The 18915-nt window shown below is 37.0% G+C and overlaps 1 protein-coding gene across 3 annotated transcripts; it reads left to right on the top strand.

The window, feature by feature from the left end:
- The first annotated feature begins 60 nt into the window (after nt 1-60).
- On the top strand, nt 61-18891 carry LOC137024787 (uncharacterized). 3 transcript variants are annotated; one of them, XM_067392664.1, is made up of 7 exons: nt 61-3129; nt 5312-5436; nt 6381-6462; nt 9722-9944; nt 12482-12580; nt 16704-16954; nt 17050-18891. In XM_067392664.1, the coding sequence occupies exons 3-7, from the start codon at nt 6394-6396 to the stop codon at nt 18889-18891; spliced, it is 2484 nt and encodes an 827-aa protein (XP_067248765.1). In that variant the 5' UTR covers nt 61-3129; nt 5312-5436; nt 6381-6393. The 3 variants fall into 3 exon arrangements, with proteins under 3 accessions (XP_067248765.1, XP_067248767.1, XP_067248766.1); XM_067392666.1 differs by having other exon boundaries at nt 5348-5436; XM_067392665.1 differs by lacking the exon at nt 61-3129 and having other exon boundaries at nt 5232-5436.
- The last annotated feature ends 24 nt before the right edge of the window (nt 18892-18915 follow it).

Genomic DNA, 18915 nt, shown 5'->3' on the forward strand with positions numbered 1-18915 from the left:
TTCCATGATGTCTCTGCTTTTTTTTTTTTTTCTCTCTCTTCTTTCTTTCTGCGTCTCTAGGGCCCAGAGGTGCTGGAAGATGAGGTGGAGTGAGAAGCGCTTTATAAATGGATGGACCATATTTTTGATTTTTGTATTTTTCCACATTTTGCTTTTGTGTTTTTTTTCCTCTTTCTCTTTGATTCTTTGCAGAATCTTTTTGAGGAGGGAGGTGTTACGACCCTGTCTTTTCCTTCGTCACCTGGTGGTGGCAGTGTGGCGTTTGGATGTGGTGTAAAGTCCAATTGGATAATTCATGGGTGGAGAGTATAAATAGCCGGCTGATCTACTCAACAGTACTTCCTCTGGTAGAACGGGTTTCTCCAGAGAAGTCGTTTGCTCCAACCTGTTTTCATTTTTGTTCTTCCCAACCTTTCCTACCCACTGGATTCTTATTTTCTTTTGGTTTATTTATTCCCCTAGACATTGTGCTATTTTGTTTGGAACAGATAATTTTGTAATAAACGACATGGCAATTCAAAGAACTCATTTGTGTGTGTGATCCTCTTTATGTTACGGTCAAGAACGAGCTGGCCGTGACAATATGAATTGAACCAGAGCAAAACCTCTCTGGAGGCACCAATTGAATAAAGCTTGTCCAACAAAAGATAGTGGTCAACAGTGTCAAATGCTTTGGTCAAATCTATAAAAATTGCACCGGTAGACTCTTGCTTATCAAAACCTGTATAGATATCATTGGTGAAGTAAAGCTGTTGTTGTTGAATAGTTATATCTAAACCCTGATTGACAGGGATATAAAATATTATTGTTGTTGACATATGATGATAGTTGATTAAAGATTAGTTTTTCAAATATCTTTTGGACAGCACATATAATTGAGATAGGTCTGTAATTGTTGATATCTGTAGAAACACTAGTGTTACTCTGGCACATTTCCAGATAGATGGCAGTGAATTGGTTATAAAAGACAAGTTAAAGAGCTCTGCCAAGGGATACATAAGAATATGGTCAGCATATTTGATAAATTTTGCTTCAATGCCATCAGGCCCAGCACTCGTATTGGTTTTCATTTTATGTCTAACTTTAAGCACTTCCTGTGGTGAAGTCATTTTAAAACAAAAATGGTGTATGGGAGTGTCATTTTGGTATGTTGTATCCCAATACGGGGTTGGTCGTGACTGGCTGATATTTGAGAAATGTTCATTAAAAATATGGGATATTTCTTCTGGCTTAGAGATAAAACCATCATTTACACAGATCTGTTTAATCAGATTTTTGTTGTTGCGATTAAGAACTGCATTTAGCTTTTTCCAAAATTGCCTTGGCTTATTGGTTTCTTGGGACAGGCTGTTTTTATGATAATTGGATTGAGCATTTCTAGTCCTAGTTTTGCAGTCATTGCGTAGGCGCCTGTAAACCTCCCAGTCATCAGGGTGTTTACTGTTATGATATTTATCCCATGCTTTATCTCTTAGTTTATAAAGGCTCAGTAAATCACAGCTCAACCCTGGCAGAGTCCTTCCCTTAACCCTTTGAATTTTATATGGGGCATGTTTATCAATCACATTCATCACTTCAGAATAAAAAAAAATTCCCAGGCATCATCAATTGAAGGGATTAATGACATATGATTCCATTGTATATTGAGTAAGTCATTTCTAAAGTGGTCTAAATAAAAATTTTTACATTGCCTAAATGTTATTAATTAATTTTGGTACTTTAATTTTCCACACACAGTATACAATGGAATCACTCATACAATCCGTTACATTACCCCTGATGTAATTATTCGTTCTGGGTTGGTGACCAAAATCCAATCCAGAAGTGATGATGATTGGCCGTTAACCCTGGTAGGCTCATTAATTAGCTGAGTGAAATTTACACTTTTAATTAAGTTCTTGTCCTTAGTAGGAGAATGGTCAAGCCAATTTCTATTGAAGTCACCTAAAATTATTAATTCTTTTGTGTTGCTTTTGTCTAATGAGCCAATTGTATTTAGGATATTTGACAAAGAGTCAGTTGGAGCAGAGGGGGGCCTATAAAAGCTACCCACAATTAATGACTTATTGGCATGAAATATTATTTTTACAAAAATACTCTCAAAATTAATTGGCTCAATGGAAAATACAATACATTTGGAATTGAGACTCATGTCCACATAGATCACTACCCCACATCCTCTCGTACCTCTGTCAGCTCTATACATTGTAAATCCTTCAATTATAATTTCAGTATCTGCAGTATTAGAATGTAGCCAAGTTTCAGAAATTGTTATAATATTTGGTTTGTAGAGAGTGACCCCGGCCCGTACAAGGTTAATTTTCGAGGGTAAGCTCCTTATATTTAAATGAATTATTTTTTAAGCCTTTTACTAGTTCTATTATATTATCTAGTTTAATATATTCTTAAAAGTGGGATTTCACTGGGACAGGAGTTAGGCGATGGTGAGCAGGGAGACCTAGACAAACATACACACACATACACCCAGATATACATAGACATACATTCTGTCACAAACATAGACATCCAGAGACAAAGACAAACAAAGACTTGCGTGAGACACATTTTGTATTCTTGCATGTTTCAGCAGACCCAGGTATCAATGAAGGAAAAATGGAAATAATGGCTTACAAAGAAAAACAAAGAGAACCCTAGTTTGAATAAATGGTAGGCACACCATATAAAATTAAATTACTATTTCATCTTTCTATTTTGCCAATATCAGCCGTAACCAAAAGCGAGGGCCTATGAGAAGTCTGCATTCCAATTTTACAACAATTATTACATCATCACGTTATAGCGTGTATGCACTTTACGGCAAATAGCAATGTCTACTGCTCAGTTATGCAGTTTATCAAAACTTTGCTGAATCTTCAAGTAGAAGTCATCATAACTGTTTTTAATGGAAGCAAGTATTTCCAGTGTTTTGTTCCCAGGCAGGAAAGTTGGAGTGCGATGCGCCTTCTCAATAGGAGCCGAAGTCGGAAAACTTTCCTTGCCCAGGAGCTGTGGAATTAACAGGTTCATAAATGCAGTGGTGTCCCTGCCTTCAGACTTTTCAGGAATATTTATGAACCGGAGATTACAAGCACGGCTCCTGTTTTCAGCATCGTCAACTTTGGCTCTCAGGTAAATGTTTTCTTTTTCAAGTAGCTTCACGTGTTTCACGACATTGTCTTCGTTGGAGCTCACTCTTTGTTCCAGCATATTTATCTGGTCACTTATTGTTGACATAGAGCCTTGTATTTTTTCAATGCTTGCTTGTATTGGTGCAATTTTTGCATCAATATGTGCATAGATGTCAGTTTTAGTCTGAAGAATTGCATCCCAGATATGCTTGAGTGTGATATCCGTGGCTTGCTCCATTGTTTGCTGGCGTGGTCTTGAGTATTCTCATTATGGTTGTCTCAAAGTTACTTCATTGAGGAGCTTTGTTGTTTAGTTACTTCACAGACCGATCAGATTATCAAAGGTTAGTAGCCAATTTATGTCAAAGAACCCTGGATCTGCAACACACACTCAGGGTCAGGCAGCCATCTTTGATTGATTCTGACATTGATTCTGACTCATGTAATTGAAAAGTGATATTTTGCCTCTTTATTTAAAAAAGGGGTTATTTGTGCATACAGACAGTATGCAAGCTGTTACTGTACGTTGTTGTATGAATGAACAGGAGACAGGAGAGGTTTTTTTATCCCAAACAATGACTGTGTGAATGTAGCCTACAGTAAAGTAAATTAAAATGTAGAATTTTGTTACAGACATCTCTGCTTACAACTTAATTTTAAATTAAATAAATGCAGCCTTGGTGAGCAGAAGAATCAATAAATATATCAATCAATAAATAAATGTTTAAATCAATAAATAAAAATCTTCCCAATCCCAAACTTTTGAACAGAAGTACATATATGCATGTCCTTATACTGAACTCTCTCTGAACTCCCTGAAAACCCTCAACTTTCAGTTTGACTTTCTCTCAGAGAGTATTTTCTAATTCCTGTTTTAAATTCTGGTGCTTCCCTATCATGAACACAAAAGAGGAAATTGCAATTAAAGTTGAAACTGAAAACAGTGTTTAGGACATGTTTATGTGATAATTTTTCAAATATTAGTGACAGCCTCATTTATAAGAACAGAAGGGGGCTAAACTTAGGAACATTTAAGATAAATGTACAAAAACGTATAAAAAGTACAAAACACATATTTAAAGTTGTCAGTGATAATATTTAACACCTGAGTTCTTGTTAATAATATAATATATGATAAAACAAGAACCCAGGAGTTAAATAATACCATTGGCAACTTTAATTAAATGTTTCTGTAAATAAACACAATTATTCACACCTAATAATACGGATATTAATGTATTTTTATATTGTAACACTTTCACATTGAGTAAAGACAGTATATTTTAAATATTTGTTTAATGACATCTGAAAGGTCGGTATCACTGATATCAATGCTGATACTGATGTCTCTATTACACTTTTTCCCCTAAAATGTAGTCATTAATTATAACCATTCAGCATACAGTATAATTGAAAGCAACTTTTAATTTAGGATTTTTTACTTTTAATTATTTTTTTTTAATATCTGGTGTCTGAATAATTTTTGGTTTGGCTGTATACTGTTGAAATGTTTGGGATTGGTTTTTTTTTTAAGTGTTTTAAAAGACGTCTCTTACCAAGGGCTCACCAAGGCTGCATTCAATTGATTAAAAATACAAAATAAACAGTAATATTGTGAAATTAAAATTTAAAATATCTGTTTTCTATGTGAATATATTGTAAAATGTAATTTATTTCTGTGATCAAAGCTGAATTTTCAGCATCATTACTCCAGTCTTCAGTGTCACATGATCCTTCAGAAATCATTCTAATATGCAGATTTGATGATCAAGAAACTTTTATGATTGTTATCAATGTTAAAACAGATGTTTACATTTTTCTCAGGATTTATTGATGAATAGAAAGTTCAAAAGAACAGAATTTATTCAAAATAGATTCTTTTGTAACAACAATTTAATGCATCCTTGCTAAATAAAATTATTTTTTTCCTTCTTTCTCAGTTTTTTTTTTTTTTTTTTTTACTGACCTCAAACTTTTGAATGGTAGTGATATTACAAATGCTTTCTATTTCAGATAAATGCTGTTCTTTTGAATTTTCTATTCATCAAATAATCCTGGAAAAAATGTTTTAAGATAATAATCAGAGATGTTTCATGATCATCAAATCAGCATATTAGACTGGTTTCTGAAGGATCATGTGACACTAAAGACTGGAGTAATGATTTGTCTTAAATATTCCTAAGCTCCGCCCCCTTCTGTCCTCAACGTCTGATGGACAGTTTATAAAGAGCATCAGACTGCATGAGCTACTTCACTTTTCTCCCAGCCATCAACTTCTCTGCACAGAAATGAAATCAGGTTGTATTTGGTGAGGGTTTTTTTCAGTTACCTTTTAGGTTACTTAAAGGAACACTCCACTTTTTTTGAAAATAGGCTCATTTTCCAACTCCCCTAGAGTTAAACAGTTGAGTCTTACCGTTTTCTAATCCATTCAGCCGATCTCCGGTTCTGGCGGTACCACTTTTAGCATAGCTTAGCATAGTTCATTGAATCTGATTAGACCGTTAGCATCGCGCTTAAAAATGACCAAAGAGTTTTGATATTTGTCATATTTAAAACTTTACTCTTCTGTAGTTAAATCGTGTACTAAGACCAATGGAAAATGAAAAGTAGTGATTTTCTAGGCTGATATGGCTAGGAACTATACTCTCATTCAGGCGTAATAATCAAGGAACTTTTCTGCCGTATCATGGCTGCAGCAGTGCAATGATATTACGCAGCGTCTCTCACAAACGTCTCCATGGTTGCAAGGCACGTTCCCTGTGCAAGCAGGGGCTCACGGGCGCTGCGTAATATCATTGCACTGCTGCAGCCATGATACGGCAGAAAAGTTCCTTGATTATTACGCTGGAATGAGAGTATAGTTCCTAGCCATATCAGCCTAGAAAATCACAACTTTTCATTTTCTGTCAGTCTTAGTACATGATTTAACTACAGAAGAGTCAAGTTTTAAATAGGAAAAATATCAAAACTCTTTGGTCATTTTTAAGCGCGATGCTAACGGTCTAATCAGATTCAATTAACTATGCTAAGCTATGTGGTACCGCCAGAACCGGAGATCGGCTGAATGGATTCGAAAACGGTAAAACTCAACTGTTTAACTCTAGGGGAGTTGGAAAATGAGCCTATTTTCAAAAAAAGTGGAGTGTTCCTTTAAATATAAATTGTTATAATAATGCAATTTCAATTGTTGTTGTTTTTTATTATCATAAAGTTACATACTGACTAGTGTTTACTGTTTTAATATAACAGAATATCCTGAATAATGGGTGCCAAGGTTTCAGTCGTCAATGGCACTCCTTATACCTGGTACTTTGCCACCCAGAACAGAGGGGTAAGAACTTTGAGCATTCACTACACCAGATTACTTATGAAATACTATATTCTAAATACTGTTTCATAGTTATTTTTCCCTAGTTAGAATGTCCTTTTTTATTTTTAAAGTATTAACAAAATATTACAACTTTACAAAACAAATTGGCATACTTACATTCAAAGACATCAGTGTTAAGGGGCTTAGACTTAACATATTTTTTGCTTTTAACAAAGTTTTTGAGTATTGTCTCAAATAATTCCTAAATACTGTAAATGGGTAAATACATATATTCTCTATGTAGAATAAACTTATTATTCCATATTAAGGAATTATGTGGTGTAAAGTTTTATTTTATGTTTAGATTTCAAAAAAGCTTCTATCCGCTCACTATATTCCAACAAATCCATAATGAATGTTATATTACTATGAATGGAGCGACCCGCCAAGAAACCTGATTGAGATTCATTAATAACCTAATTTATACCTTTTTTTTTAAGTCTGTTGGAAAAAAAATTATAATCAGTATTTAACAAGGTTATCGGACGCAGATTATCTATATATCTAGAGTCTTTATCGGGTTTAGTTAGTAACGTAATCAGTCCTTGTCTCTGTGTAGAGCTTAATGTGTCTTCTTTAATAGATTGTAGAAAAGCTTTAAACAATAATTCTTTTAAATCCTTCCAAAGAAATCTATAAAAAGTTTAAAGTAAGCCCATCAGGATCAGGTGATTTATTTAATTTGAGGTTTTTCACAGCTAAATCTAATTCCTCTATCTGCAAATCTTCATCACTGCCATGATCAAACCTTCAGCGATGAATTTCAACAAATGCAACAATGATCTCCACTTTAATGTTTGCAGAATGCACTTTTGCAACCCATGTGACAATTCAATCGGGAAAGTGAACATAATTTGGAATTGTTGGAAAAAATATTAGTAGTTTTGGCGTTTTATCTTTTGAACTTCCTAAAGGTTTTACCAGTTTTCATAATGTTAATCAGTTGATCATATCATATATCGCCACTGGGACGTTCTAAAACATTTAACATGAAAATGCTTAACATGAAAATGTTTAAAGGGTTAGTTCACCCAAAAATGAAAATTCTGTGATTTATTTCTTACCCTCATGCCGTTCCACACCTGTAAGACCTTCGTTACGACCTTCGTTAACAATGACATTTCCTCTCTCAAGATCCACAAAGGTGCTAAAAACACATCTAAATCGGTTCATGTGAGTACAGTGGTTCAATATTAATATTATGAAGCCACGAGAATATTTTTGGTGCTCCAAAAAAAAAACGAAATAATGACTTATTTAGTGATGGCCGATTTCAAAACACTGCTTCGGGAAGCTTTGGAGCGTTATGAATCAGTGTATCGAATCATGATTCGGATCACAGGTCAAACTCACATGACTTTGGCGCTCCGAACACCAGATTCGATATGCTGATTCACAACGCTCCGACGCTTTCTGAAGCAGTGTTTTTAAATCGGCCATCACTAAATAAGTCTTTATTTTGTTTTGTTTTTTGGCGCACCAAAAATATTCTCGTCACTTTATAATATTAATATTGAACCACTGTACTCACATGAACTGATTTAAATATGTTTTTATTACATTAATGGATCTTGAGAGAGGAAATGTCATTGCTCTCTATGGAGGCCTCACTGAGTCATCGGATTTCAACTAAAATATCTTAATTTGTGTTCTGAAGATGAACGAAGGTTTTACGGGTGTGAAACGGCATGAGGGTGAGTAATAAATGACAGAATTTTCGTTTTTGGGTGAACTAACAATTTAACGTGGCTTAGTTTACTGAGACACTGTTATTAACAAACCAAACTTAGTGAACATCATACTAAAAAAGCATACTACGTACAGAAAAGCAGATGAGCCCAAAATAAAATTGCAACATGTTTAATGAAGCATTTTTCTCCCATAAAGAAAATACTTAACATGGCTTAATGTACTAAGACAGTGACATTAAAAGACCAAACTTAGTAAACACTATACTAATAAAGCATACTATACAGAAAAATAGTTAATACTCAGTACATTACGCCACGTTAAGCGTTTTTCACTAGTCCGTGTGCGGCAGGTCTTAAAGTGACAGCAGCAGACTGCAGTGTTTATTAACTGCACAGATACAGAAACTATTCAATAAATTATTTAATTTCTCTAGCCAAGGGACATATATATATATATATATATATATATATATATATATATATATATATATATATATTTATTAGGCTATATAAAAAAGCATTGTTCTTTGCTTTACAAATTTGCAGGGCAATCTGAATCTGTGGTTTGTCTCATTTGCAAATTAATTGTGTTGCTTTAAAATCTAATGTGAATACAGATTATAAAGCACTCACCAAAGCCATGTTTTGTATTGATTTACAATCTAACAAAATTATCATAGTTGGTTAAATGAAGTCGCTGTGCCACCTACAGGCCTTTTTGGTGAAGTGTAGGTTGGTAAAGGACGTGCAAAATGGCAATAATATCTACATTACCCTGTTTGATAGAATAATCGTGATTATGATTTTGAGAAAAATAATTGTGATTATCAGTTTAACCATTATCGTGCAGCCCTTAAAACCTCTTTAAACAATGTTTATTTATTTGATGAATAAGAGTAAATTCAATCTGCCTTTTAACCTTTTCTAATATTTTACTATAATTAATGGAAAGATATCTAATTTTAAATTTAAGGTATTCCCATCTATTTACATGAGTGGAAAATGTTGCATCCTTTGTAATTTTCTGAATTAACTCTTTTACCTTATTACAAAAAACTTCATTAAACAAAAAATCTGCATCAATTTTTCAATAATCTTTATTCCTTAACACTACAATCATATCTAAAAGCTCAGAGAACAAGCACTGATTTTGACTAAGTTTGTAATACCCTGACCTTATGTGAAATTATCAAAAACTGCATTTTAACAGAAAACGTACAAAATCAACACAAAGAAAATAAAAACACACTTGTGTAAAATACAGATACACTTGTGTGATAATATAGCAAAAAATCGACTAGGTAACATTAATTTGATGTAACCATGTGGACCTCTGAAGAAAGCTTTTTTCCCTTCTTTCCGAGCTTTTTCTGTTTGAGGCCACAGTGCAGCCCGGGCACTAGATAGCATGTCCTCTGATTAGCCAGATGAGAGTATGACATAATATCTTACAATATAAGTCTGTTCTTTACGTGTCATTTTATTGACTGCTTTTCTGATGGAAACTGATGTATAATTCTGCTTCCCAGTATGAATGCATTGGTTCTGGCGGCACAACATCCTATGAGGAGGCCAAGGCAATCCATCGCTACATCCACATCAGATATAATAATCACTCATGGAATAGTTTTTCCTATGAGTTTAACACCCATAAAGGCGACACCTCTTTTATCTTAAAAGAAACCTACGACCGTTCCCAGATTCAGTTGCACTGTACCTCTGAGGGTGGCACTCGTTACTGTCCCAACTATGGTAAGTTACTGCAAACATATCAGTTCTGCACTACACTATACAGTTTTGTGCACCCTTGACCATCCCACCCATATGTGATTGTTGAGTGTCCCATTCCAGATTTATTTCCCCTGTGTTCGATTTGATGTTATTTTTAAAGGGTTAGTTCACCCAAAAATGAAATTTCGGTCATTAATTACTCATCCTCATATCATTCTACACCCTTAAGACCTTCGTTCATCTTCAGAACACAAATGAAGATATTTTTGATAAAATCCAATGGCTCAGTGAGGCCTGCATAGCCAGCAAGAACACTCCCCTATTCAATGCCCAGAAAGCTACTAAAGACATATTTAAAACAGTTCATGTGACTACAGTGGTTCAACCTTAATGTTATGAAGCGACAAGACTACTTTTTGTGCACCAAAAAAATAACAAAACAGCGACTTTATTCCACAATATCTAGTGATGGGTGATTTCAAAACACTGCTTCATGAAGCTTTACAAAACTTTTGTTTCGAATCAGTGGTTCGGAGTACCAAAGTCACATCAATAGTTCATGTGACTTTGGCAGTTTCATACACGCTCCGAACCACTGATTTGAAACAAAAGGTTTGTAAAGCTTCAAAGCTTCATGAAACAGTGTTTTGAAATCACCCATCACTAGATATTTTTGAATAAAGTCACTGTTTTCTTAATTTTGGTGCACAAAAAGTATTCTTGTTGCTTCATAACATTAAGGTTGAACCACTGTAGTCACATGACCTGTTTTAAATATGTCTGTAGTAACTTTCTGGGCATCTGAAAGTATAAATTATCTTGCTGGCAATAGAGGCCTTACTGAGTCATCAGATTTCATCAAAAATATCTTAATTTGTGTTCTGAAGATGAACGAAGGTCTTATGGGTGTAGAATGACATGAGGGTGAGTAATTAATGACAGTATTTTCATTTTTGTGAACTAACCCTTTAAGCATATTTGCACAATACTATCTTTATAAAAAAGAATGCTATATTAAAAATCATTTTATTAATAAAACAAAAAATAAAAAAAAATATTTAAAAAAAATACTATTTTTTTTCTAAGAGCAAACCGAAAAGAAAAACAATTCATTTGTAATCCCTGACTAGAGGTTGAGCATTCATAATTCTGATATCACAAAATAATTTCTTAATTTTTTAAAAACATATTCTTGTATCACATAATCTTTTGTTCCTTCGCCCCTTTCACAGTACAATCAGAAGTATTGTAATCATGTGATTTTAACAGTAAATATACAGTATGTTTGTTACTATATCAAGTCTAAATTTCCCTGCCTCTGCTGAAGTATTTTTAAAATTAAAAAAAATGATTGATTTAATTTAATTTTAATTGTTCTAAAATAGTTTTAATTCAAACTATTCTAAAATCGGGTTTAAAAGGTTCGTTAACCCAAAAATTAAAATTCAGTCCCTAATTACTCACCCTCATGTCGTTCCACATCTGTAAGACCTTCATTTATCTTCAGAACACAAATTAAGATATTTTTTGATGAAATCTGAAAGCTTTCTGCTGACATCCCTATAGACACCAATGTATTGTAAGACTTGATTTTCCTGCTAAGACAAACAGTTGAGATCAAACACCCTGCAATAAAACAATAAAACTTACCAATCTTGAGAGAAGGTCTCAGAGAAAGAGCATAAAAAGAGCCTTGTCCAAACTTCTCTCCTCATTGTCTTTGCATCCCCCTCTCCTTCCTCCCTTCCTTTCCAACTTATTCAAGTCACTCAAAGTTCACTATGAATGTCTATATACCACACATTAAGTGAATCTATTTTTCCTTTTGATGTTTGGTATCATTTTAAATGTCTCAGTGCGATTGGTAAAATCACTCACTGCAGTCACTGGTACTGTGAGAAAGAATTAATGAGCTCACGATGTGATGGCATATAGTCTGCATCTCATTTGTCTTGTTGTCACGTGGATGGGAATATGCATAGTAATGAAATGCAGATGACATCATGGATAGTAAAACTAGGTGTTGTAAGCTTTATATATGGTTATTTCTTGGAGGAGACGGGGCGGAGATTCATGTACGCACAATCTTCCACTGACTGGGTTTTATAAAGGGAATTTTTTTCGCTGGTTCTGCTGGCCTTGGCTGTTCTAAGAGTATGAGCTTTGCTGTATATTGGGACGGGGCCAGAGCATATTACCAGCACCCTGGCTCCTGATTACACCTACTAGTGTAATCATAACCATATATAAAGCTTACAACACCTAGTTTTACTATCCATAATGTCATCTGCATTTCATTACTATGCATATTCCCATCCACGTGCCACCATTAACTGAACACGACAAATATATGGACTGTTCAAGATATAAGTCTCAATCATGCAGTTAATACAAACAGTGCATACATCTGTAATGTACAGCTGTGACAGCAGCACGTGTATAGAGCTGAGTGATAGTGGGTAATTATTTCCTGTGCAAATTAAGTAACCCATAAAATGATAAAGTGTAATATGTATGTTGATTTGAATCCTGTGGTGTCTGATGATATTTTTTAACAGGAAAAATTGAAGAAGATGAGAGAAATCAGAGACGGCAAGAGGCGGAGAGAAGACGTCTAGAACAAGAGCGAAGGATTCAACAGGAGCTGGACAGAAAGAGTGAGTATATCTTTAACTTGGACATTTATAAGAATCAGTACAATTTGGAGGTAGCAAACACAAAAACTGTTACTTAGAACTGGCTGCAGAGTCCTCCAATGATGGCTCAGTGGTTGGAATCTAAATATAGAAAACGTCTCGGGTTACGTCTGTAACCCTGGTTCCCAGAATAGGGAACGAGATGCTGCGTTGAATGCTTTGGGAACGCCTTTGCATGATTGCATCATGAAGCACTTGTGAAATAGAATCAATAGGGTGACGGGACGTCAGAGCGGGTGATGTCACGGACCAGGAAACTATAAAACACTCCTGAGAACAAAGAACGCCGCCTTCTGATTGGCTGAAGCAAGACACTCACAGGCGTGCAGGGAGTATGGCTAGGCGACGTAGCGTCTCGTTCCCTATATAGGGACCCAGGGTTACAGATGTAACCCAAGATTTTCATTTTCATGGGAACATAGACACTGGCTACGTTTACATGCACCAATTTTCGTCAATCCGAATGAATTTAATCAAATTGCAGATCTGTTTACATGTACTCTAAACATTGTAATCTGATTTAAATATCCGTTTATATGTGTTTTATATACATTCCGATTAAAACTTTTGCTCACACGCTCTGCTATGTGACGCCATATCAATCATACTTGCGGTAACCCAGGTTACGTCAACAGACGATGATCATGTATCGACGATAGCCAGATAGCCGATAGTCAAAAGCATCAAATCTTGGCAATATTAGAAGGCTTCTTTCTTTCATTATTAAATTAATATTATAATAAATTTGCCCCGCAATAATTTCAGTGCGCATCACCGCATAACTGACGTGCTCTGAGGATAATATAAGATTAAGCTATTTGCTATCTTTGAAAATGATTTATTTATTTATAATTTTTTTAGGTCTTATACAATGAATTATAGGCCTATAAAATTATTAAGTGACAGCTCTGTCACTTTTTACTTTCACTTTCTTTAGTGAATATACTGACCGTTGAGACTTTTTCTCCGGCATAACTCTTGCGCAAATTTGCACGTTGCTTCTTATGTAATATCCTTTGGCTTCCATTCTTGTTTTAAAACTGAAATATTTCCAATATTATGGTGAAGGGATACAACTAAAGATGTGAACGTGACCTTGCGCACTGCGTAATGCGTGTCAACATTGCACTACGCATGTGCTCCATAGACATAGACTCCATAGTGTTTACATGGTAAATTTTTGCCACTGGATCGGATTAGAAAGGGAATAAACCACCCCTTCCAATCCGATCGAAATTTAATTCGGATCGAGCTCAATCGGATCGATTAAGGTGTTTACATGAACGTTTTTCAATCCGATTGAGCCATCAGTCCGATTACAAATTGATTATTTGGGTGCATGTAAATGTAGCCACTACGTCAAACGCTTTGGGAACCCTATCCCAACTACACCATAATTCCAAGTGCCTGTCTGTTATCCTCAAGACAAGAGCACCGAGGACCCCGGAGTGGAGCCCAAGTCAAGGTTGTAAAACCTAATAAAGGTATGCTGAGAGGACCACCCAGCTGCATCACATATCTCATGGAGTGAAACCCCCGAGATTAAAGCCTTTGAGGCAGCCATAACCCTAGTAGAGTGGGCACAGACAGCCAAAGGTGAAGGCTGTCTGGCCGACTCATAAGCAAGTGAGATGGCCTCAGCTACTCACTTGCTCATCCTCTGCTTAGATGCAGGGCCCCCTTTCTTAGGAGGCCCGTAGCAAACAAAAAAATGTTCAGTGTTTCGACAGGCAGCTCTGTGGACGTAAGTGTCTATTGTCATAACTGGGAAAAGCAGATTAAGTTTTTCCTGATCCGGATTAGAAAAAGGAAGAGGACAGAAAGCCTACAGTACAATCAGCCCTGGGACGTTGGCAGGGACCTTGGGTATATACCCAGGTCTAGGATGAAGGAAAGCCTTGACCATACCAGGTGCAAATTCCATGAGGGAGCAACAAAAATTATTCCAGATGAGCTCTACCACCTCGGAAGTGGAGTCTCCATTCCCTGGGCTACGGCCCCTGCCTTGACAGCATGTCTGCCCCCACATTTTGATGCCCTGGGATATGAGCTGCTCTCAGTAAGAGGGGCTTCCCCTGGAACCACAGGAGGATCTGATGGGTTAACTTGCACAACTGGCGAGACCTCAGACCCCCCTGGTGGTTGATATAGGAGATCACCGACATGTTGTCCATGCGGACCAACACGTGATGGCCCCTCAGGTCTGGGAGGAAGTATTTGAGAGCTTGAAATACGGCCATCATTTCCAGCCGATTTATGTGCCAGGAAAGTAGATGGTCCCCAAAGACCCTGAGCTGAGCGACCACTCATGATCCGCTCCCCAGCCTATGAGGGGAGCATCCGTCATTAGCATTACGCGACGACAAGGAGCCCCCAACACAGGTCCCTGGGACAGGAAACAAGGCTTCTTCCACATGACTAAAGCATAAAGGCATCGCTGCGTGACCTTGATCATGTGAAAAGGATTTCCCCTCTGAGAAAACTCCTTTGTCTCAAGCCACCACTGTAAGGGTCTCATGTGCAGCAGGCTAGAGGGCTGCATTGGGATTGAGTCCCGCCGGGTCCCGCGGGACCCAACGCAAATCTCGCGGGAGCGGGCGGTTTGAATTTTGCTGCGGGCAGGAATGGGCGGCTAAAAAAAACACCGCGGGATAGGGAGATTGCCTAGCGACATGACGGAGAAGATGTCAATAGGTGATGTAGACGAAAGCGCCGGCGCGTTCTGATGGATTTTCTCCTCATGACAGCTGAAACAACTTAAAACAGGCCTTCAGTCATTTTTGGCGATAGTCTACAGATTAGTGCAAGACTAATGGTCTTGTTACGAATGGGAGACTCAGGTTGGAGATCCAAGTGCAGCGTTTTATTTACAGTGAGAATGGTCGTACAGGCAGAGTCAATCAGGAACAAACAGGAGCAGCAAAGGACAGGCAGGGTCGTAGTCAGGGTACAGGCGGTAGGTCAAAAGGCAGGCAGATATCACTCACAGAACAGTATACGAGGCAAGGATCAGGACAGGCAGCAACGGGTCAATAAACAGGAACAGACAAGGTCGAGAACAGACAGGCAAACAGGGAATAAACGCTCAGAAATTGCAACAGTGTTAACAATACTTCGCGGTGAGGTGGTGTGAGTGGAAGTCCTTTATAGTCCTGTTAATGAGCAGCAGCTGGGTGCGGTGATCAGTGTGGTGTGCTAGGGTGGATGTGGCAACGGGTGATTGGTGTGATGTGAACATGTGACTGACGGAGGATTGTGGGAAGTGTAGTCCGGGAACTGACAGGAGCAGACGGTGATCATGACAGGTCTACTTCTTTTTGTGTAGCTACGCTCACAATAACAACAAAACCTTGTACTTTTGAAAAATAAAGTAAAATAAATAAAAAACAGGGTGAGCTTTTAGCTGTCTCTCTGCGAGAATCTGAAACGACTCAAAAATGAACTTAAACTCAGCGAATAATTGTACCTAAAAAGAAAGAAATATCTCAATTTGATAATAAATTCGTAGCTCTGTGTTAATAAGAGGCGATCTATCCGCTGGAATGTGTTGTTTCTGAATTTGATATTTGATATTTTAAGGAATAGAATAGGCTACACTCCTGCATTTAAATGCGGCTGCAGGAGTTGCAGTTTTTTTTTATGACGTTTTATTAATCCGTCCATTACTCTTGTCCTCAGACAAAGAGATATTTTGAACTGTGTATGTAACTGACAGACAACACGAAATAAGACACACAATAACACAGAGCGCTTGCTGAAGACACAGAAGCTGGCATTCTTTGTTCTCAGGAGTGCTTTATAGTTTCCTGGTCTGTGGCTACACCCACTCTGACGTCCCGTCACCCTATTGGTTTTTATTATACACCTATCACTATCATATACACCTAGGATGGCTTGAGGGTGAGTAAATTATGGGCTAATTTTCATTTTTGGGTGAACTATCTCTTTAAGTAGCAAAAACTGCTATCAACATTGATAATAATTTGAAATGTTTATTGAGCAGCAAATCAGCATATTAGAATGATTTATAAAGTATCTATATGTTGTTTCCAATACCATGCTATTTGATTTCATCTTTAAACAGGACAAATTGAAGAAGATGAAAAACAGAGACAGCAAGAGGAGGAGAGAAGACGTCTAGAACGTTTGGAACGCGAGAAAAGGATTCAACAGGAGCTGGACCGAGAGAGTGAATCATCCAGACTCAAGCTTTCTCGAGCAACAGAGCGTCTTCGTGAAAAACAGAGCTTCAGAGGTCGCGAGCAACATCATGAACGCACACAAGCTCTCCATCAACAAATAGAAGACGATGCTGCTGCAATCGAGAGGGACGAGGTATGACTTTAATTTGGATTAAGCAATATATATACAGCATGTGATAAAATATCACTTTTTACTGAGACCCATTTATGTTTTGCACATTTATGAAGGTTACTGAGGTTGAAGAAAAATTCAAAGACATTTTGTTAAAGTACCAGATCACAGAAGATAAAGAGATACAGCAGTACCACATTTGGGACAGGATTAAGATGCTCCAGAATGAACTTGCCGTTCAATACAGTAGAGAACACAACCTTTCAGTATGGTCTCAGTTTACCTTTGATCAAGCTGTAGGATATAGCGAACTGTCTCTCACAGAGAAGCTCACAGTTCTCGAGGCATCTTTACAGTTCATTCTGCACAGTAGCACTGAAGATGCTAAAGATGATGAAGATCAGCCGCCTGGCTGGGAGAACAAGTATGACTTTCTCTTGGGTTTGGTGGAGCAGCTTCATTCCACAAATCCAACTTTGGCAGATCACATTTTATTAAATGTACTTGACATGATCTCAGAGCTTTCACCACAAAGTAGGGACATTTTGGGTCAAATATTGTTTAACAGGATCTGGACACCAACAGAAATAATGCTCTTCATTTGTAAAAGTTCAGCTATCAACTGTGATCAACTTGATTCAGTTCTCCACACAGCACAAACATACCACCTGGAATGCATCCACGTTCTCTCTGCTCTTACAAATGAAAACCCCTTAATGTTTCTTCAAGAACAAATAAAAAATGACAAGGACAAAGATGCTGATACAATTGTGAAGGAACTTCGTGAAGCAAACTGCCCAGAGAAAGTCTTGGTGCTGTTGAAGGATGTTCTTAGACATGTAGAGTTGGAACTCCCAAGATATCAATTGGTGGACCTTACTGAAGAACAAATTGCTAATTTGAAAAGGAAGATAACATCCCTTAATCTTAAAAACCCAGATATCAACATTCTGAAAGAAGTTTTAATTGGAATGTCAATAGCAGTGCAAGACTGCTCAACAATCACCACAAAAGACAACACAAAGATTCAAGGCTATTTTCCAAGATGTACACAACTAGCATCATTGCTTTTGCTCCTCCTGGCACAGCTGACAGAAGATAAAGGATGTCTTCTAGAGATTGGCACAGGTGAAGGAAAGTCCTGTATCTTAGCCATGTTTGCAACAATCCTGGCCATTCGTGGAACAAAAGTGGACATTGTGACAAGCTCTCCGGTTCTAGCCAGGCGAGATCAAGAAGAGTGGACAAAGTTTTTTGAAATGTTTGGCGTCACCTCATCTGTAGTACCTCCACAGTATGCAAGTGCCTACTCACAACAGGAACAAGAGAAAGATCTTAAAGATGCTTACAGTAAACAAATAGTATATGGCACAGTGGGAGTCTTTGCAGCAGACATACTTAAACAGGAATTTGAGAAAAGAACTACTCGTGATACAAGGACATTTGAGCTTGTAATAGTGGATGAAGTGGACTACATGACCTTAGACAGTGGCGTTCAAGTAACATTCTTGTCCCATGAATCTACTGGATTTAGGCATGTGGAGCAAGTCCTTTCCAACATATGGGCCATGATATCTATTTGTCAACCAATTGAAATGCTTGAAACAAGGGAAATAAAATGGGCGACAAGGATACAGTACTTTCATAAAGCTGCAACAACAGCCGTTATGGGACTGGAAACATCAGAAAGCTTTTCAGCAAATGAGATCTTGCTACCTGGAGTGAATTTGGGATTCTACACCCAGGAGGATGTTGAAAAGTTACATCAAGCTGAAAGCAAGAAAGAAAATGAAGATGATGGGAATGAGGACGGAATGTCTAAAGCATTATCTGAAGTCATGAAGAAACTTGGAGTTTCACAACAGTATGATCTTCTGCGTATATTTGAGGAGGTTTTGGAAAACAGTGCAGTGTTTAATTGCTATTCTTTAGAGAAAAAGAAAGCAAAATGTTTTTAAGCTCAGGAAAAACAAGGTGATCTT

The sequence above is a fragment of the Chanodichthys erythropterus genome, chromosome 8, assembly GCF_024489055.1.
Source record: "Chanodichthys erythropterus isolate Z2021 chromosome 8, ASM2448905v1, whole genome shotgun sequence".
NCBI lineage: Eukaryota > Metazoa > Chordata > Actinopteri > Cypriniformes > Xenocyprididae > Chanodichthys > Chanodichthys erythropterus.